This window comes from Pinus tabuliformis, chromosome 9 (genome assembly GCF_031772625.1).
Source record: "Pinus tabuliformis cultivar Carrire ecotype Pingquan chromosome 9, CPIR1, whole genome shotgun sequence".
NCBI classification, from domain to species: Eukaryota; Viridiplantae; Streptophyta; class Pinopsida; order Pinales; family Pinaceae; genus Pinus; species Pinus tabuliformis.
The window spans coordinates 1,039,636,668-1,039,659,039 of record NC_142307.1 but is presented as its reverse complement, the minus strand read 5'-3'; the positions used below and the strand labels follow the sequence as shown (position 1 = coordinate 1,039,659,039).

Below are 22,372 nucleotides of genomic sequence, written 5' to 3'. Positions count from 1 at the left end.
CAGACTTGGAAGACTTTCACATCAGATGGTCCTAATTAACAAGCGTATTGGGAGCGCTCTGGTTGCAAGATGAGATTTAACTGTCATAATGAACATGGAGAAATATATATAAATAGAATATGAATATTGCATTAGAATTTTGTGGATGGCCAACAGCACAGATTTTGGTTTTCAGATCATATGGTCCTGATTAACAAGTGTATTGGGAGCGTTCGGTTGGGTAACAAGTTCGTTTGTTGTTTCCATGGAAGGAGAACATGATCTTCCTCCTCTTCATGATGCTGTGGGAGCAACTAAGAACATCAATGTCTATCGGGCACTCACATTACTGAGGATGGGATGCCTCTTCTTTCTTCTCAAATATCGTTTTTCTAATCCTTTAGACGACAATGCATTTATCATTTGGTTTTTAGCAGGATTTTGTGAAGTTATGTTTGTAGTCAATTTCTTGGTGTACACCATTTTGAAATGGAGACCTGTTGAAAGGAAGACATATCTTGACAGGCTATCCTCCAGGTATCTATGCTCATACTCAAATTTTCACTCTCAGATATATAGTCACACCTCAAATTTCAGACTGCATAGAGGAATTTGGTATTTCTCCACACAGAACAAATCAGGGGTTAACATAGATTCCTTGCTAGTTTGTATGAAGCCCGTTCCTACCTATATGCTGAAGTTTATATATTAATGTAGGTACGAGAAGAGTGGAGAACCCTGCAAGCTTCAAGCTGTTGATGTATTCATAACCACAGCTGACCCATGGAAGGAGCCACCAATCGTCACTGCAAACACCATACTATCCGTTCTAGCAGTGGACTACCCATTTGACAAGGTTACTTGCTATGTTTCCGATGACTCGGCTTCTCCCATTACCTTCTCAATGATGTTGGAGGTTTCTAAGTTTGCTCTCAAGTGGGTACCTTTCTGCAAGAGATACTCTATCGAACCCCGTGCTCCAGCTGCATTTTTCTCTTCTCAGACAGAGGAAACCTCAGCACCTGAAGAGTCTTCAGACTTTAATGGTCAACGGAATGCCTTGAAGGTACCTTCTTTCATAGTAAAATGGCACTTTATCGTATATGTTCTTCCTACTTATTTCTACTGCCAATGAAACCCGTTTCATGATCCATACACAAATTTGCGTGACGCAGCAAGAGTATGAGAAGTTGAAGATTCGAGTGAACTGCCTGGCACAGAGTCCTGATCAAGCCCTGAAATTCGCAAGGGAGCACACGTCCTGGCCTATTGATAATCCAAGAGACCATCCACCAATTATTGAGGTACCCACATATTTTTTCCTTTCTGAGTAAGTTCAATTTTTATTGATAAACCTCATCTCATGTGTTAATCTGATCCAAACCCTGGGAGAATTTGGAACCATGTACCTCTTCTAATGTGAGAGGAATAACTTTACCACTGCATCATGGAATAATCTCAACTTATTATTATTAAAGGTGTTGCGACCATACCTTCTTTCATTTTGGAAACATTACAATGCAATGTCATCATTTTACAATTTTAGAAGATTTTGATCGTTTAAACTTTGAACTTTGCGCAAGCAAAGAGACCCACAATATGCAAACTTATTTTTGGATATTTGAACCTTGATGAGTATGAAACATCCAGCGTTACCATCTCAGTAAGCCTTGCTTAGCTAGGTACAGAGTCTTACAAAGATGAAACCTCTTTAGCTAGACAAACAGCTAGGAAACTCAGTCACGATTAAGATTTTCGGTAGCTCGACTGTGCAGATTATAATACCGGACAGTAATATTGCAACTGAAGGATGCGAAACTCCGAGCCTTCCGCTGTTTGTATATGTAGCACGGGAGAAAACTACAGGGTGTAAACATCATTTCAAGGCTGGGGCTATGAATGCACTGGTATTCTGATTAGTAACCCTTTCCTGGATTGATAAAAAGACCTGATACAAATATAATATTGAAATACACATAAAAATTCTTGCCGAGTAAATGCTTGAATATCATGAATTTCTGAATCAGTGGACCATTCATGCTTGCAGCTTCGAGTGTCAGAAGTTTTCAGCGGTAGCCCTTTTGTCTTAAATCTGGACTGCGATATGTACATTAATGATTCCAAGGCTCTCAGACATGTTATGTGTTTTTTCATGGATCCAAACCTTGGAAAAACCGTGGCCTTTGTTCAATTTCCACAAGTATTCGGCAATGTTGATAAAGGCGATCTTTACGGAAATAGGATCGTTTTTTTATACGATGTTAGTGATAAAAAATAATGTCCTGCTACAGTTCAGCCTTTAAGTTGTTCCATTTTCACTGGTAAAAATTCAACAAAAAATACATATAAATATATTCAGAAAGAAAGAAAGACTTAATATATTGCAAGGTTTTGTAGGTACTACTCAAAGGCTTGGATGGGATTCAAGGTCCTTATTACTGTGGAACAGGGTGTGTCCATCGAAGAGCTGCTCTGTGGGGTTATAAACCAGGAAAGTATTATTTCATATTCCCAATCCATTTGCACGTGAAGATAAATAATTATTTCCATTTTGTTGGTATGTACAGGATTAGTAGAGAGGTTCGAAGGTAATAGTTCAGAACTAGGTTTTTCTCCTTTACCTCAAAAATCTGCTCTGTCAGGGTTAGGAAGACAAATTCGGCTCAACAGTTCTACAGTTAAAGCAGCTCTAGATTTATGCACCAGCCACTATGAAGACAAAATCTCCTGGGGAAAGGAGGTATAAGACTCGGTCAACGCTCAAGTTTATCTTCTTCTCTTTTTTTTTTTGTGTGTATGTCAATTTTAGAATTATTTTCACTGGTTAGAAGATACAAAAACAGAGAGTAAAACTACGATACTTAAAAGAGTAGATTTAAAATAAAAGAATAGATATAAAATAGCTTCTCTAAAATATACATCATGAGCTTGTTAGATATATGTCCAAATTCCTAAGTTGAAATGGTGGAAAGGAACAGTAAAATAACTCTAGAGAATTAGATTTAAATTGAGGAACACAAAAGTAGCTGCAGATGAATTATACAGGTTGTATTGAAGTTTGTATTTGCTACCTGAAAGAGTTTGATTTCTACGTTACATTAAACCTTTTTAATTTTCCTATCTCATGAGCAATAAAAACAAGCCACTCGAAAGTTCATAGTGCATGTCACAAGGCATTATATACATTAATCAGGGGTTAATAAAAACCATTATGGTGTAAATCAAATTTCTTCTATGGTGCCAAAACAATTGATGCAGTAAATAACACTTTATCAAGCACAGGTGAAAAGTATCTTGAAGAAAGTTCAGTTCATGGCATGAAAAAAAGACATTATAGAAAAATACCTTCGTTTTTTAATGGATATTTTGATATTTGTTTATACATCCAGTTGCTTGCCCTCTGAAATTTGGGGGTCTTGCCAGCCATGTCCTCAAAATTGTGATCCCCCACCCCTGGACATTTGTGAAACATAGCATATGTTGTTTTCTTATGGACTTGGGTGTCTTGCAGTATTTAAAGTGACATTCTCCTAGGTGTTTGTCTTTCCTCCAACCTCTAAAGCTATGAATGTCTCCGGTATAAGCCCAAGTCCTTCCACCCTATCTCCTTCTTTGTCAATAAGTTGATTACTGTCCATAGCATAAGACCAGAACAATTGCCAAGAGAGACAATGGGACTTCCGTAACTGTTAGAATGTGTCACAACTAATAAATTCAAAGGAAATTAAAAACCAAAATTTACTTAGGTAAATATTTGGTGATTAGTCTAAGGGTATTGGTTTACAAAACTATTGATAGTTTGCATAATGCACATAATGATGCCTACTTTAATATATCTTTGAAGCCTGAAAGACTGAAGTGGTTATAAGCCTTATTGTAATTGTTCATCTTGTATAATAAAATATCTTATCTTGTCCTGTGGATGTTTCCTTGATAAATTGTTAGGGTTTTACCACGTAAAATCTCGTGTTGAATGTTATTCTCATTTCTTGTCTTTAAATCCTCTATAATTTATTATTGTTCAAGCTCTCAAATATTAGCAAGTGGTATCAGAGCACTGGTTAGTGGAAGAGGCAAAAGAAACCCTAACCGCAAGTTTGCAAACCCAATCTTTGAAAAGGAGGAATCCGAAAATTTGTCTAGAGTCCAAGTCGAGTTGTGTGCATAGGAGAAAGGTCGAGCAGAGTGTATACCCTAACCATCAACATGAAGGAAGTTGTTGAGTTGTGTTTATTTTGGTTCCTCTAGAGTCAAACAGAGCTAACGTGTAGTAGAGGGAAACCAAGTCTGCATCTGTTGTTCCAACACACAGAGACAAAGTCAAGCCATGGGAGGGATGCCACTAAATAGAAACAGAGTCGAACCCTAGAGAGCCATGGCTATAGAGGTGTTGGCAAATTTCGAGCCTGTAGATAAGGAGAATTGAATAGTCAATTTGCACAAAGGATAGATAGCAAAAAGTCGTCACTACAAAGGACCCATGCACAGGTTGTGTATGGAGTTGCACAAGTCGAGATCCTTGTGGAGTTGGAGGTTGTCACGTAGAAGATAACCATCAAAGAAATATTTGCACAACAAAGGAGAGAATTGAGTCAAGTCAACATCCTAGTCGAGTGGAAGAAAGAGGTTGAGCCATGCTTGTTGTGGGACAATCACAAGCAGTGAAGGTCTGTTGATCCAAGAGGATCCAAAAAGGCTCAAAATATGAAGTCCTCAAATCTCAGCAAAACTGGCACCAAGTCGTAGATCTCGTCAAGACGATTCTAACGACGCGAATGAAACCTCAATTTGAGTATGTATGACAAAGTTATGTTCATTTGAAGTTTTTTGTAAACAGGCAAAAAATTGACACTAACAGTGCCACATAGCCGCCTAAGAAGCACCACTTGGCACCCATCAAAAGCACCATGTGTCACCCACTGAATGCTCCATGTGGCATGATGTTGTGTCCTACTGGGCATATGATGTAGCAGGACAAGAGTGACTAGGCGCACACATGGGCCAATGGGAAGGCGCCACATTGCCCAATCAAATGGTGCCATGTGGCACCCAGCTGATAGCCATGGAGGCCCAACCAACCCACGAGTATGGTGGGGTTACAGACAGTGTGGCTAAAGTTGGTCACATAGCCAAATACAGCGGCAGTTCGACGACACTGTTAAACATAACGGTGGTCAAATGTTTGTTTAAACCAACAATTATATATATGTTATATGTTGTTTGAAGCCAAAATGGTTGGGGTTTGCAGGTTTGAACTCATGACCCTTGCCAACCAAACAAACCCACAACTGTGTGCCAACCAATGTGCCAACGGGGCATGTTGGAACATCTGCCCACCAATTATTATTTAAACCCTCGCAGTGTATTCGGAACAGAGGAGGACCTGCGGCGGAACATAGAGTCGTGGAAGCTTGTGCACAAAATACGAGGCCCATCTTGGGTGCACTTTTCGAGATAGATTCCCATGTATATTGCGGGGATTATTCTATAAGAATATTGCTAGAATATTCTGATTGTTGTGGCATCTTGAAGATTCCCTAATGGACCCAAAGGTGAAAGTTATAGAACCTGGTCAAGTATTCTCATTTTTCACGAAATTTCGCAAGGAATCCACTAGTGCAATCGGAATTGGTATCAGAGTAGTAGAATTTTAGGTCACTCCTAGAAGTGAGGTATTGCCATGTATTTTGCCACATACTTGCCATTATTTTGCCGAGATAATATAGAGGCCTCTTCATTTTGAAGTTGGCCCCGGAGACATAGCTCACATATTGTGAGTGAACTCCGTTAACAAATCTTGGTGCATTGTCTATGTTGTCTTGATTTTATGTTGCTTCTTCATTGATGTTGCACTTACGGTATTTTCATCCTCTTTAAGCAATTCTATTTAACGTCACCGAAGAAAAGATTACGAATCATCTGTGGTCAAACCAGGTGCAGAAAGTAGAGCCATATCAAGCCACCATGGTAGATGCAGAGATAAACCAAGCCATATTTATTTGAAGAAGATATTTTTTTGTTAAAAAATAAATATTCCTAGAGTTTATTTTAAAAAAAAGGTGGTGGAGATATATATTTTTTTAGAGGGCCCGTAGGGCTTTGGATTCACTGTGAATGGGTGCACTGTTAAGGCACTCCTTGTGATAGGTCGTCGGTTGAAATCCCTGTGGGTCTAGCCTACAACAGATATATATATATATATATATATATATATATATATATATATGACATCTAAATTTATCTTAAAAGAAGCTAAGTCTGGTGAAGATAACAAAATTTGTGAAACGCAATTTGTAAAAGTATTTATATATCTTTTATTCCAAAAATTTTGAATAAAAAAAATCAATTTGGAGGGAGAGTCTGTGTGTAGAGAATAATGGCAAAGGTAAAAAATGCCAAATTCAAGGTGGCGAAATTTAATGGTAAATACTAAATATAACTCTAAATTATGGGAACTTAAAATGTGAGTTTTGTTAGTACAACAAGGGTTGAATAAGGCGTTAGATGGCAGGAGGAAGAAACTTGGAAATATAACCAATAAAGAGTGGGGAGACCTAGATGCTAGAGCCCTTGACACTATTCAGTTATGTCTTGCAAATGATGTTCTATTTAAAATTATCAGTGAACTAACATCAACAAACTTATGGAGCAAGATGGAGAGCCTTTATATGACGAATTCATTGACAAATCGGATCTACTTGAAGAGGCAACTATACAATCTAAAAATGAAGAAAGGTATGCAAATTGTAGATCATTTGCAGCGTTGAAAATATTGGTATCGGCAAAATATCGGCGAGGGTTCAGAAAGTATCTTATCGGCAATATCGGCGAAAATATCGGCAAAATACCGGCAAGCATAAAAAATGCATAATATATTCATTTTTTTCAGATTTCTAAACATATAAAGCAATAACAACATGAACTAAACACATTGGCACATAAATATGAAGAAGGCACTGATATATATGATGTCAAATAGAAATGATACATCAAACTTCAACGGCGATACCAAACCCTGCTGATCCCTGATAATTGTCCAATCAAGGACTCAAACAAAATAACATCACATATCTTGCTGATCCCTGATAGTGATAATTGTCCAATCAAGGACTCAAACAAAATAAGTTCACATATATAAAACTTTAAAAGTATTTCATCATCATGTGTTATAAACTTATATGTAGCAAAAGTTGCAAAACAAATAAAACTAGCAGCTATCTATCTAAGACCATTGGCCTCTCCCTAGCAGCTTTCTTTCTGTCTTGTTCAGCAATTGCTTCACGAGCTTTTTGTGTAACCTCTGCACTAGAAACCATACAAGGCATTACATCTGCATCATATGCAGAGAGTCTAGCCAGATGGTATTTCAATTGTGTAACCCCTTCCGACATCTTGATCCCACACAAGTTGCATGATATATATGCCTGATTTGCCCCACCAACAGCCTCCCCATACTCCCAAAATGGGTTCAAGGCTTTTGGCATATTTGACATTTGTAGTGAACTAATTCAAACCTAGGGCACAAAAAAAAACAAAAAATTGGCATTAAACCCCCCAACACAAAATGAAAAAATAATAAGTAATAACCACCTCATTCAAAAAAAATTACTACATTATTTGCATTTTGCAATCTGAATGAAAAATGGCAATAAGAGGGTGTGCATAAGAAAGTTGAAAAAAAAATGAAGCTTGCTGTCCAAATATGGATAAAACCCTTGCATTGGCTCATGGGCATGAAAATCATAGCAAATGGAAGAAAAACAAAGAAACAAAATGTTGGTAGGCAAAGAAGCAAGCAAGCATAACCCTAAATCTATGAAAAAATCATTAACATAGGGTTTTTTAAGAACATACCTGTTAATGGAAGAAATGAAGTTTGTCTCACTATTCTTCAATCTTTGATCCACAAAAAAATCTTAGTTGGTGGTGATAATCATTGTTTGATCCTCAAACCCTCGTTGACAACCACCACAAAACTCTTCTCCTTCCTTCTCCAACAGTCAGAAACAAAAATGAAGAAAAAAAACCAAGTTTTCCTTTTTCTAGCCACGGCAAAACACGCCCGGCGATATTTTCTATCGTTGCGCGATATTTTGACGATATATCGCCGATATCTCGGAAATATCGCAATATTTTCGGGAGCCGAAAATATCGCGATATTTTCTCGACGATATTTCGGCTCGCCGAAAATATCGCGATATTTACACTATTCGGCGATATTTCGCCGATATTATCTACACTGATCATTTGGAATTTATTTAATACTCTTATATGCTAGTTGAATAGTATGGATGTTAAAGTCAATGACAAAAATAAGACAGTTACTTTGTTGTGTTCATTTCTTGAATCATGGAATCATTTCATCACTTCCATTAGCTTTAGTACAATTGAGACTCTTGAATTTGATTATGTTGTTGGAGTGTTGTTGTTTGAGGAGGTGCGGAGGAAATTTAGTATTGAAACTTCCACACCAGAAGCAATGGTAGCTAGAGGTCGGTCAAGAGAAAAAGGAGAGAAGTCAAGAAGTACATCCAAATCAAAGTTGAAAGGCTAGAAGAGAAAACTCAAGTGTAGGTATTATAACAAGTCAGGGCATTTCAAGAAGGATTTTTGGAAGAGACAGGAATCCAACGAAGACTTTAAAAAGTAGGCAAATCCGTTTGAATCAAGTCCAGAAATGATTGATGAAATTTTGTCTATTTGTAATGTTCCTCAATACTATGAAGAATGGTTGTTAGATTTTGGTGTTTCTCATCACATGTGTCCACATAGAAGTTGGTTTTATTCATATCAAGTTGTTCATGGTGGAATTGTTCTTATGGGGAATAATATTTCTTGTGAGATTATCGGGGTTGGAAGCAACAAAATTAAAATGTTTGATTGTTTCATATGGACATTAACAAATGTTAGACATGTGCCTAAACTAAAGAAGAATTTAATTTCTTTGGAAGCTTTGGATTTTGGAAGTCATAAGTTTACAAGTCAAGGTGGAGCAGGGAATGTGCGTCCAAGTGCCCTTTGGTGGTTATGATGGTTACAAAGACAACCTTTACAGGCAGGATGGAAGTACTCACATTAATGAAGTAGTGCCGATATCTGAGGAAGTGATTGAATCCATTTATTTATGGCATCAACAACTGGGTCATATCACTGAGAAGAGACTACAACTACTAAATAAATCACAAATAACTTCGAAATTTCAAATCTTTGAATTTGAGTTTTTGCAAGCATTGTATATTTGGAAAGTGGTGTAGACAGAAGTCTAAAGCAGGTAGTCATATTAATAAAAGTATTCTTGATCATACCCATTCAGATATTTGGGGGCATCCCCTATGGTTTCTTTTGGGGGATCGTCATATTTTGTAACATTTATAGATTATTTCTCTAGAAAAGTGTGGGTCTATGTCTTGAAAAGAAAACTCGATGTGTTTAGTATATTTAAACAATTTAGAGTTATGATAGAAAAGAAAGCTGACAAAATAATCAATTGTTTAAGGACATATAATGGAGGCAAGCTCATGTCTTTAAAATTCGAAAATATTGCAAAGAAGCTCAGATCATAAGACACAAAACCACTATATATTCTCCCCAATAAAATGGCGTGGTAGAATGCAAGAACATGATGTTTCTAGAAAGAGCAAGCATGCTCAACAATGTGAAATTGCAACAAGAGTTGTGTACATAAGCAGTCACTACTGCTTATTAGCTTGTAAATCGATCACCATCGGTTGCAATAGATTGTAAAATTTGTGAAGAGGTTTGGATAGACCATCCCTGTGATTATTCAAATTTAAAATTTGGTTGTGGTGCTTATTCTCTTACTCCTAAAAATCGGCATTCTAAGTTACACCCCGAATCGAAAAAATATGTCTATGGTTGGTTATGATGGTGTAGCTATGGGATATAGAATGTGGGATCTTGCTTCCCACAAAATCATCCTTAGTAGAGATGTATTATTCTATGTTGCTAGGAAACGTGGGTTTGGGGACGGGTACGAGGACGGGGAAGTCATTTTTTGAAACAGGGTGTGTGGGTTCGTCGGGGGTATATTATAGTTTATATATATAATATATAATATTATATTTTATAAATTATAATATATATGAATTTGTATGTTTTTCAACTTTAAACAAGAAAACTAAAATATTTATGATTTAACCGTATTGATTTTAGAGGTTAAAGGCTGATCGAATATACTCTTTCAAGAGATAATAGAGCCCAATTTATGTATCTTTATTCACTGTCCAGATTTCAAGATTTTTGCCAAATCCTGTAGCAGCTTGCCTACTCAAGAAATCAAGTTAATTGCAGAAGCTCTGACAATCAGCAAGTTTAAGTTCTTATTAAATGGAGCATGTTCCAGGTGTGTCCTTCGCAATGGCATTGTAAAATTTGGGAAATTTGCTCTTAAACAATATCAGACTTTGCCTTGTTAAACAACGATTTTTCAGAGAACAAGCTACGTTTATTGCTGATCCATCTCTGCTGTAGAAGACTGATTTTAATAGCTGAAGATCTATTATTTAAAGGCTGATATTCCATTTATATACTGCTGTAATGCTACCAGGTTCCACTGTTTTGACCTTCACTACATCTATTGGTGTCTAGTTAATTGCATGGTTGTTTATGCTCAGAAATTTTCATCATTTTAAAATCAGTCTTCTACAGTGAAAGTCTAATTCTGAGTTTATAAATAAGTTGTCTAGTTATTTGAAGCATTTTCCCATTGCTACAATGACCCATGTCCATGTCACTTGAGAGAAAATATAAAACCAATATCTACAGCAGTTGCCCTTCAACTATTTGATGAAATACCTCAATTAAGACTCATTGAAACTCAATTAAAAACTCAGAAATTTTAAGAGAAAATTGAGTATATTTGAGTTGGGAATATTACATCGACGTCGACACTTTGCAATCTTTTCCGATGTATCAAAAGAACCGGGTTTATGATTTCGAAGTCTCGGGTTCTTTCAAGAAGAACCGGGTTCTTCAGGGTTCTTCTTAGAGGTACCCGTTCCAGCACCCGGAACGTGGGGATGGGAAGCTGGGACGGGTTCGAGAACCCCACCCTTGGGTTCGGGAACCCGTGCAATTTAGGTAATATTGATGAATACCCTCTCATTAAATGATACAGACTTGTAAAAGTTGATTTGAAACAAGAATAGGTACCATTAATTCAACAAATTTGTGAAAATTCCAAACTGGGATCCTATTGGAGCAACTAATATTATTTCTCCTAATTGTTAATTAATTAATGATTTATCTGTTGCGACAAATATTGAAATAAATACGCAACAACCTTCACAAATAAAATGTTGCGGAAAAATAATGCGCTGGAAACTGAGAAATGCTAACACGCACACATAAAAAAATAACACAATTGTTTTTGGACAAAAGCCCCCAGAAAAACCCAACTTGGGAAAACCGGTGCAATAGTTGAGGGTTTTATTATTATGTAGCAGTGAGAAATTTTGAGTACAACTGGATGTCAAAATCTGGCAATCCTACAAAGAAAAATACTAGCAAAAATCTAGTGAGGAATTTTCCTCACCCCACAGGCAAACTCCTGACACGACTTGCCTTCAGAAATTCGGCCCTTTGAGCCTCTACGTAGCGTTCTGGACATCTAGCCTCAGACTAGTCTCTGATGAAGTCGTTCTTCCTTATGTTGACTGGAAATATGCTTCTCCGACACTCGGGGACTCCTTCCCGGCCTTTGGAACTGAAGACGTCTCTCCCTCTCAGCAAATCGATCTTGCCTCTAAAGGCTATTGCGCTGCCCCAGCGTTAGCCTCTCTATGGCTCTTTTGCCTCCCTGCAAATGCAATCGCTGGATCTGGAATGCCTCCTCCAACCTTACTGTCTCTGCTTCGATCTCTAGCTCTCTTTAGCAACTGACTGCTACTACTCTAGAAATCAATTTGGTCAGAAATCGAACTGTTGAAGTGTCTTCTCGATCACCACATCGACCTCCTCTTATAATCCTCCGTTTGAGCACCAACGGCCAAGATTAAAACATAATCGATGGCTAGGATCATTTCTGGATCGATCCGTGTGAGTTTTTAGATGATTCTCGCCTTGACTTAATTAATACTGATTAATTAACCATATTCCCTAAGTTTAGACTTAGGAAATATTTAAAAACTGGTTAATAATCTAATTAAGTCATTTCTAGGCGGAATTTCTAGAAACGATTTATGGGTTTTGGAGATTTCATGTATTCTAGCCTCTCCACAAAATTTCAAGGCTAGAACACATCTGATGCTACAAAAACTAACACTCCCTCTTAGCGAGGAATGTGTTCTAGTGCTGCACTCCCTGCCACAACACACTGTCTCTGCATCATCTCCTGTCACGTTGTTGATGTCTGGCCATACTGCCCACCAACCACTACGCAACTCTGATATACGTTGCATATGTGCTGCTACTGACACTGCCATGTTGCTGCCAACACTGCACTTGCACTGCAACTCCCTCTCATCTGTTGTTGCTACAACTACAACATCTGCAACTAAAAAGCATCCAAAATATTGAATCAACTGTGATTAGTATGATGCATCTGTCTCCCGAGTCTTAACTGCTTCTAGCTACTGCATTGTCCACCAAGGAAAATTTGCGTTGCTGCTGACTGTGCACTGTGCCACTCTGCACTGCTGCCTACTCTGCACTGTGTTCCTCAGCACCTGACTGCTACTAGTCTGCAACTATCACTCTGGAATCTGACTGCATCCCTGACACTGATCCATCATGCTACTGAATACTGTGGGCCCCTGTAGCAAGGTATTGATCCATGAGGAGGACACCTCAATGGACCTTGCCCAAACATTTGCAGTTCTAGACTATAGCTCCAAGTTGCCCCACCTCACCCCTGGAGGTATAGTTGCAAACAAGGCGAAATTTGACCTACTCATACTATTGTTGCTACTGCACTACTGCTGCAACTACTGTAATAATGAGTCTAATCTCCCCAGATCCTAAAGTACTAGCTTCCATAGGGTTGCTCCCGGTGAAGCTAGACTCCCTTTGAGTCTCAATCTCCCAATGCGAAATCTCTCTACTCCCTCTTGGCAACTCGCACTGTCCTCCTACACTAGAAACTGAATTGCGTAGTTCTGCGTTGGGAATCTCTTGGCTGGAACTACACCTACATACTGCAACTAGACAAGTCTCATTACCCGTGTCATTGCATCTAGCTTTGAAATTGTCTCTCGGGTACTGACTGCAACTAGATTTGCAACTGTCTAATGACAAATTGTGTCTGCTGACACTGAACCTGCTACTATGATACTGTGGGCTCCTGCAACAAAGGTGATGATCCTGCTGCAACAATCCATAATTGATCTGATTGATCTCCTTGTTGCAACTGCGTTGGACCCTGCCTAATATGGCACGCTGGCGTCTTATGCTCCTCCTCCATTACCCATGTCACTGCATCTAGCTTTGAAACTGTCTCTCGGGTACTGATTGCAACTAGATTTGCAACTGTCTAATGACAAATTGTGTTTGTTGACACTGAACCTGCTACTATGATATTGTGGGCTCCTGCAGCAAAGGTGATGGTCCTGTTGCAACAATCCAGAATTGATCTGACTGATCTCCTTGTTGCAACTGCGTTGGACCCTGCCTAATATGCACGCTGGAGTCTTATACTCCTCCTCCTGGATCTGGTGCCCCACTTTCTCCTTTCAAGCCTAGTCCCTGGCTGGGAACCTTCCTTTCTTTGCAACTGACACTACATAACTCCCACTTCCTCCAACATCTGCCTCCAGCAACTGGAAGTCGATCTGTTGCCTAGATCTACATTCTGGCTAACTTGCACAGCCCCCTCTGGCAATCTCATACGACCATCCCTGCATAGCTACAAAACCTAGAAACTCAAAACTGGAGAAATAAACCTCAAAAATCTCCTTCTTTCCCTTTGCTCGATTGTTGAATTTTCTACTCGCACTCCCTTCTTGAGTGAGAAAATCTGCTCACAGCAACTTCCAATCTGCAACTAGAAAAATTTAGATCTCTAAGACTCGAGATCCCCTAAGAGAAATTTTCCCTCGGCGTGTGCTCTTCTCTTCCACCTGATGCTGATTCTGCAACTGCAAAACCCTCTACATCCAACCAAAAATCTGCTTAGCGAAAATATGAGTTGTTGCTGCTCCCTCTGCTTGTTGGAATCACTATCTCGGGCAACTTGACTTTTGTACTAACCTGCAACTGAAAATCAAACCCTAGACCCAGTAATTCGGTCTGCCTGTCTAGGTACTGCGCAACTTCTGTTAATTTCGGCCTGCTGCTCCCTCTAAACAGCGAAATTCTCTCCTTTGCTTCTGAGCTTCCCAGCTCACCACTCAGGTTCTGATACCATGTGAAAATTCTAAACTGGACTTCTATTGCAGCAATTGATATTATTTCTCCTAATTGTTAATTAATTAACAATTTATCTGCTATGACAAATATCGAAATAAATACACTGCAACCTTCACAAATAAAATAGTGCGCTGGAAACTGAGAAATGCTAGCACACACATAAAAAATAGCACAATTGTTTTTGGATAAATGTCCCCGGAAAAACCCAACTTGGGAAAACCAGTGCAACAACTGAGGGTTTTATTATTATGCAGCAATGAGAAATTCTTAACACAACTGGATGCTGAAATTTGGCAATCCTACAAAGAAAAACACTGGCAAAAATCTAGGGAGGAATTTTCCTCACCCCACAGGCAAACACCTAACACGACTTGCCTTCAGAAATTCGGCCCTCTGAGCTGCCTGCTGGACGTCTAGCCTTAGATTGGTCTCTGATGAAGTCGTTTTGCCTTATCCTGACTGGAGAGATGCTTGTCCGACACTCTGGGACTCCTTCCCAGCCTCTGGAACTGAAGACATCTCTCCCTCTCAACAAATCGATCTTGCCTCTCAAGGTTGTTGCGCTGCCCCAGCGTCGGTCTCTCTGTGGCTCTTCTACCTCTATGCAAAAGCACTCGCTGGATATGGAATGCCTCCTCCAGCCTCACTGTCTCTGCTTCGATCTCTAGCTTTCTCTTCGTCAACTGGCTGCTGCTACTTTGGAAATCGAATTGCTGAAGTGTCTTCTCCATCACCACATTGACCTCCTCTTATTATCCTCTATTGGAGTACCAACGACCAAGATTAAAACATAATCGGTGGTTAAGATCATCTCTGGATCGATCCGTGTGAGTTTCTAGATGATTCTTACCTTGACTTAATTAATACTAATTAATTAACCATATTACCTAAGTTTAGACTTAGAAAATATTTAAAAATTGGTTAATAATCTAATTAAGTCATTTCTCGGCGGAATTTTCATAAACGATTTCTGCGTTTTGGAGATCTCATGTATTCTAGCCTCTCCACAAAATTTCAAGGCTAGAACATATCCGATGCTACAACAACTAACAAAATTCAGTTGGAGATTCAATCAACTGTAGACAAAAGGAAGCAAGAAGAAGCTTCTGATGATGAAGAAGTTGTGGATGCAGAAGATATTTAGGACATGTGGAAATGCCACAACCATCACAAGAAGATCTACATGGGAGAGAAACCCGCCTAAAAGGTACACCAATTTCATTTCATCTATTGCTTTGGTTACTGATGATGAGAAACCTTCTTGTTATCATGAAGGTGGCAATGAAAGAGGAGATAGATGCCTTGGAGAAAACAAAACTTGGGACCTGGTAGAACTTTCTAAAGATAAAAAGGTTGTTGGGTGTAAATGGGTCTACAAATTGAAAGAAGGGGTTGATATAATGTTGAAAGGCATAAAGACATACTAGTTGCAAAGAGTTACTCTCAAATGGAAGTTATAGATTTTCATGAAATTTTTTTGCCAATTGTTAAGCTTGTACCTATTTGTATTGTGTTAGCACTAGTTGTTTTGCTTGATTTCGAATTAGAGCAATTATATGTTAAAACGGCATTTTTACATGGAGATTTGGATGATGAGACATACATGGAACAACCAAAAGGTTTTGTGCAACTTCACAAAAGAAATTTAGTTTGAAAGCTCAAGAAATCATTGTATCACTTGAAGTAGTCTCCTAGAAAATGGTACAGGAAGTTTGATTCCTTCATTATGAGCCAAAAGTACGCTAGAACTGAGTATGAACATTGTGTTTAGTTCAAAAGTTTAAATGGTTCATTATCTTGGTGTTATATGTTAACGATATGCTTGTTGCAAGCAAAAGCATTGACGAGGTCAACAGACTGAAGGTTCAAATGGCAATGAACTTTGATATGAAGGATTTAGGAGCAGCAAAACAAATCTTGGGCATTGAAATACACAAAGACAGGAAAATGGTAAGCTCAGGCTTTCACAACAGAAGTATATTGAGAAAATACTTGTGAAATTTAGGGTGAATAATGTGAAACCTGTAAATATCTCTTTCGCTTTCCATTTTAAGTTTTCTTCAAGTTTGTGTCCTAGTAGTGAGGAAGAAAAGGATTATATGTCTCTTATATCATATGCTATTGCAATAGGAAGTTGAGGGTATTTACTAGGCTAGATATTTTACATGCAGTGGGTGTTGCCAGCAATTATATGGAAAATTTGGGAATAGAACATTGGAATGCAGTGACATATGTGCTTTGGTATCTTAGAGGGACCAGTGATTATTGCATCACCCTTAACGGTATTAGTGATTCCGTATGCAGTTATGTTGATTCAGATATTGCAAGTGATTTGGACAAGAGGAGGTCTACGTCAGGTTATGCCATTACTCTTGAAGAAGGATCTATGGGTGTCAAAGCTTCAAGAAATAGTTGCTTTATCCACTATAGAGACAAAATATATCATTGTCTCACATGCCTACAAGGAGGCAATTTGGTTGATGGGTCTTCTGGGTGAGCTTCGAAGAATGCAGAACAGTGTAATTATATTCTGTGATAGTGAAAGTTCTATTCATTTGTCTACAAATCCAACTTATTTTAGTAAGACTAAGCATACTGATATTAAGTGCCATTTTGGTTATTGATGGAAGTAGAGTAGATCTTCAAAAGTTCCATACTTAAGAAAACTATGCAGACATGTTTACAAAACTAGTGTTGTTAGAGAAGTTGCAATGGTGTTTGGCTTCTCTTCGCTTACAAAAGAAATGATGAAGGGGCTTAGGCAAGGTATCAGGTAAATTGTTGTTAAGGTAGAGATTGTTAAAATGTGACAACAATTAAATTTAAAAAAAATATATGAAAACCAAAGTTTACTTAGGTAAATATTTGGTGGTTAGTCTAACAATGTTGGTTTATAAAACCTGTGGCATGTTGCATAATGCATGTAATGGTGCCTACTTTAATGTCTTTGAAGCCCAAAAGATTGATGTGGTGTTGTAATCCTGATTGTAATTGTTCATCTTGTATAATAGCTACCTTAGCTTGCCCCGTGGATGTTTTCCTAATAAACTGTTAGGGTTTTATAATATAAAATCTTGTGTTGGACGTTATTCTGTAATTTATTTATTATTCAGGCTCTGTGACAACAGTTAAAGTAAAAAAAATGTAAAAACCAAAATTTACTTTGGTAAATATTTGGTGGTTAGTCTAACAGTGTCCATTTATGAAATTGGCAGTAGTTTGCATAATGCACGTAACAGTGCCTACTTTGATATTTATTTGAAGCCTAAAAGATTGAAGTGGTTGTAAGCCTGATTGTAATTGTTCATCTTGTATAATAAAATACTTTACCATGCCCCATGGATGTTTCCCTGATAAACTGTCAAGGTTTTACTACATAAAATTTCATGTTGAATGATATTTTCATTATCTTTATTATTCAGGCTCTCAAATACCAACAATAACCTTTTATAAGACTGCCTGCAAGAGTCATGATGCTGTCATCTTCTGAAACAGATGCTCTTATTAGCACTAGTTGGTTTAACAGAGACTTGGAATTGTTTATGTCCGATGTAATGGACTCCCCCTTTGTGATCTTCAGCTAAACTAATTTCCTACACAAAGTTCAAACACATCATGCGGTGGTTTCCTGTGTTTGTAACAGTTAGAGACATAGTGTCCCAAGCTTCCTTTTGTGCCCTTTGTACTGTTTACAGGTAGTAGGCTAGGAGCTGGGAATCCCACAAGGTTCAGCAGTATTGTGACGAGTTTTCTATCTCTCTATTTCCATTTCATGATTATACGTGTAGTAATATCCCTGGTCAATTCCCATTTCATGAGCAATAAGCTCGGTCTTAAACTTTTTTTGATTCTCTAAAATTCTCTTTCTTTCAAATAGAGACATGTGCATCTTGAACTTTCATGGGTGGAAGTTTCCACCGTTGAAATTTTTGATTATGCATTGCTCTGTCATGCTTGTGACTATTCTTGATATCTAGACTAAATGACCGAACAATGAGGGCATTTTTGTTCGATAAAATTATAGCTTCGTGAGTTTTAAATATATACTCAAGACGAGTTTGGCTTCGGAGATTTTATTTTGAATTCTTTATATACTGGAGGACTCTATTGGTGGGTATGCTATTTTTTTTTAGTAAGGTAGTGGCTTCGAGATTTTGTGTTTTGTATTAGTTATATGATGGGAAAGAAGAAAATGATGTTACGTTTTTAATGCAATGTATGATGATGTAATAGATTGGATGGAGGTATGGAACGAGCACAGAAGATCTGTTGACAGGATTAGAGATGCACTGTCTGGGTTGGAGATCTATTTACTTCTGGCCTACTCGACCTGCATTTAAAGGGGTGGCACCTGCTATTGCTTTGGATCGTTTAGCACAAAGGAAGCGGATATCTTGTGGACTGGTCAGCGTTTTACTCTGTCGATCCTCGCCTCTGTTTTATGGTTTCCCAAGGCTCATGTTTTTGCAAAGAATCGCTTATCTTTATGATTGCATGTTTTATGCGGGAATTTCAGTGTTGGTAGTGTTGTATGCGATATTGCATGCTGCTTGTTTATTGTCTGCCAAATCACTTACTCCTAAGGTATGTTATTTCATGCTCATGTTTTAGCTCTTTGAGATTCACTACACCACCATTGTCGGAGTTTTCTTTTGAAATCTTATAACGTAACTTCATCATGGAAATGCATACAGATTTCAGACCCAGAGAGCATTTGGTTTTTATCAGCAATGTGTTTCCAGCATGTAATGAGCTTTCTAGAGTTTTGGTGGGCTAGTGATGGAAGTTTTCAACAATGGTGGAATGAAGAGCGGTTTTGGTGGATATCAAACGCATCCTGTTTCCTATTGGGCACTCTGGAAGCATTCTTCATATCTATTGGGTTGGTAGAAACAGGGTTTTCAGTCACACCCAAGAATTCAGAAACAGATAATGCAACCCCCTATAAAATAACTGCATCGCCTCTGTTCACTCCTCTGGTAATGCTGGTCATGATGTTCTCGGTTGCCATGGTGACTGCAGCAACACTTGTGATCAATGGAGGCACAGAATCGTTCAATTATATGTGTGTAGAATTGTTATGTGGCATGTGGAGTTTGGTGATACTGCATCCCATTCTTTCTCAATTGGTCGATGTGAGGAAGGGAATTGATATGGTGCCTCTCTCCGTGATGCTGCCGTCTGTTATTGGTACTACTATTTTGTGTATGATGGTGAACATTTACCTATGTTAGAGAAATTCAGGGACATAAAACAACTTTGACAATTGATCAGATGAAGCCACATAATTTATCCTGGAGGTTATATGAGACATAAGGCCATATTTAAGAAAAGAAAGCAATGATAGGATGATAAGGGTCATCCTTATATTCATTGCAGATTTCAAAGAATATTTTAGATTCTGAAATAATCCTGGAATCTCCAGTTAAGTTCAGCTCGCTCACATCCAAGAACTATATATCATTTATTTAAACAATTCTGGTTAGAATTTGTTTTGCAAAACTGCTAAACATATGTTTAAACAATTTTAAAGTATAAAACGCATTATTTGTTAGAAGGGGATCTTTCACGTTTCAATCCTTTGTTTTAAAATTATCAACAGAACATCGCTGCGCAACTTTAGAGTTGCAAAACTTCACTCTCATTTTTGTGACAGTGTACAAAATATGAATATATATAGGGAGAAATAGAGTTAGTAACCGAAGCTAGGAAATTAAACCGTAATGCCATTAAATGGACTGTCACAGATGTTCAGCTTCACTATTACTCTGGTTGAAAGCCCAAATACAGGATTTGTTTCCATTCACATTCCAATCCTTTGAAAATACCAGCTTGCAAACACGATCGGTCTTTACTAATTCACAATTCCTTGTTCGTGAGTAATATAAACAACACATCTACAACAGTAGTTTATCGGTTTGGTTGCTCTCACCACCGCCAGAAAACCATGCGCCTTGAAATTATAATCTTCAACTTGGTTTGTGGGAGACTGATATATTTACAGTAGAAAATAATTGCATAGAAACTAGCATTTGCATCTAATGTTGCAAAGGAAATGGTGTAAGGCATAGTGTGTGGAAGAATATTGAAATGTGAATGGGCTTTTTTGAAAGCAAGGGTTGAAAGCAAGGGTCGATGATTCTGAGTTTTAATTTGAGGAAGCCATGCCGAAAACCGTTGAAATGGAATGCAAGTAGCCATAAATATCCATTGAACTTGTTTAGAGACCTTTGTTTGTAGTTGGTAAAAATTGTGTAGTTAAAGGTGAAGGTAAACGAATGAATCCACGCGAACAACAACCGGGTATCCATATTGATTTGGATAGGGTTATTTAAGAAATCATTATTCAAAAGGGAAATTAAATTAATATGAAGATATATTGAAAACATGTATTATATTCATTAAAATCAATTGATTTTGTTAACAAAATATGTTAAAACCCATTGACAATGAATTGGTTGTGAGGACATAAACTATCAAAATGGTATTTGATCTTGAAACATACTTTTTTAAGTTTGAAATGGAAAATACAAATAGTTGTGAGGACATAAACCATCAAAATGGTATTTGATCTTGAAACATCCTTTTTTAAGTTTGAAATGGAAAATACAAATAGTGAATTGTAACATCTTTTTTTAAGTTTGAAATGGAAAATACAAATAGTTGTGAGGACATAAACCATCAAAATGGTATTTGATCTTGAAACATCATTTTTTAAGTTTGAAATGGAAAATACAAATAGTGAATTGTAACAGAAGAGGTTCGAGAAGGAATATAATATTCTAAAGAACATTGTGCTTGTCATTCCATATTTGAAGTTGTATCAAAACATGTTGGAGGCATCGAAGACCTGAAGAAGCAGTAATGGACCTGCAAAATGTATATTTTGTTAGAATTAGTAATATGTAAATCAGTTGTGGAAATTTATTAGTAATACTTCGCAGGTGAGTTGTGTTAAAACGAATTTGGAATGAATGGAAATGAAGTTACCTTTGCAATGGGGATTTATATATTGTTAGTGGAAGATGCATGGTGAATAATGGCATATTGAACACCATTGGAGGTTTATGCGTAGTTGGAGATGCATATTTTTTGTTTTCCATTCTACTTGTAGTTGCTTAGGTATGCTATTTCTGAGTCCATGTGTCCTGTTGCAAAAGAAACAAAATGTTAGAATGAGATGTATAGATAATATAAAGACATTCTAATATTTGCTTAATTATTAATATTGATTAAAGTTGGTTGTTGTTGAAAGATATGAAAAGTATGTTATGAAATAGAATGAGGTAAATAAATGGAGGAAATCTTTTGGTGATGTTAAAGTATGGGTTGGAGCAGATTATCTGGAGGCAGCATTGAACGGAGAATTTCTTCTGCGTGTTTTTTGCGAGCAATGTTTTTGTTGTCCTTCATTTTACTTTAACGATCGAAACTGAATGCGGGGCTAATTCAGAGATCTTGTAGAGAAGGTATCCTTGAAATTGCTGTGAATGTGAGACCTTGACGTTCTGTTTTTCCAATGTCAATTGTTGCTTTTGGAAGTGTCATACCTTGAGATTTATGTATGGTTAAAGCCCAAGCCATCTTCAGTGGAATTTGTGCATGTCCATTTCTTTTTACTGCTGGAATAGGCAAGTGAGTGGGGTTTCTTTCATCCCAAGGAGGCCCGATGTATTTGGGAAAATCTACGACAACAAATGTTGGAATTTGTGGTGGTGCAGTTGATTCTTTGTAAAAGATGGTTACAATTTCTCCGAGGGAACCATTAACAAGTCCGGCTGAAACCCAAAGGTTGGAAGTCAACATAACTTTTTCGCCATTGCATAGTAATACAATTCGCTCAAGTTGCTCGTCTTCTGAGGAAATGTTGGAATATGTGTTGCCATCTTCAGCAATGGATCTTGCGATTGGAGTGTTTAGAGATTTCATCATTTGCTTATTATGGACCATTGTTTGAGCATTTGTTGGAAATAGATGCATGGAATCATGGAATGAACATATTTCTTCTTCTGATAAAAAGGAATCTGTG

At 37.6% G+C, this 22,372-nt stretch overlaps 1 protein-coding gene across 3 annotated transcripts; it reads left to right on the top strand.

Moving 5' to 3' along the window:
• LOC149152248 (cellulose synthase A catalytic subunit 9 [UDP-forming]-like) lies at nt 1-19,900 on the top strand. 3 transcript variants are annotated; one of them, XM_089445863.1, is made up of 9 exons: nt 1-516; nt 697-1,045; nt 1,155-1,283; nt 1,755-1,886; nt 2,027-2,239; nt 2,377-2,472; nt 2,549-2,719; nt 18,577-18,747; nt 18,860-18,915. In XM_089445863.1, the coding sequence occupies exons 1-9, from the start codon at nt 245-247 to the stop codon at nt 18,866-18,868; spliced, it is 1,542 nt and encodes a 513-aa protein (XP_089301989.1). In that variant the 5' UTR covers nt 1-244; the 3' UTR covers nt 18,869-18,915. The 3 variants fall into 3 exon arrangements, with proteins under 3 accessions (XP_089301989.1, XP_089301987.1, XP_089301988.1); XM_089445861.1 differs by adding an exon at nt 19,038-19,900 and having other exon boundaries at nt 5-516; nt 18,577-18,927; XM_089445862.1 differs by lacking the exons at nt 1,755-1,886; nt 2,027-2,239 and adding an exon at nt 19,038-19,900 and having other exon boundaries at nt 5-516; nt 18,577-18,927.
• The last annotated feature ends 2,472 nt before the right edge of the window (nt 19,901-22,372 follow it).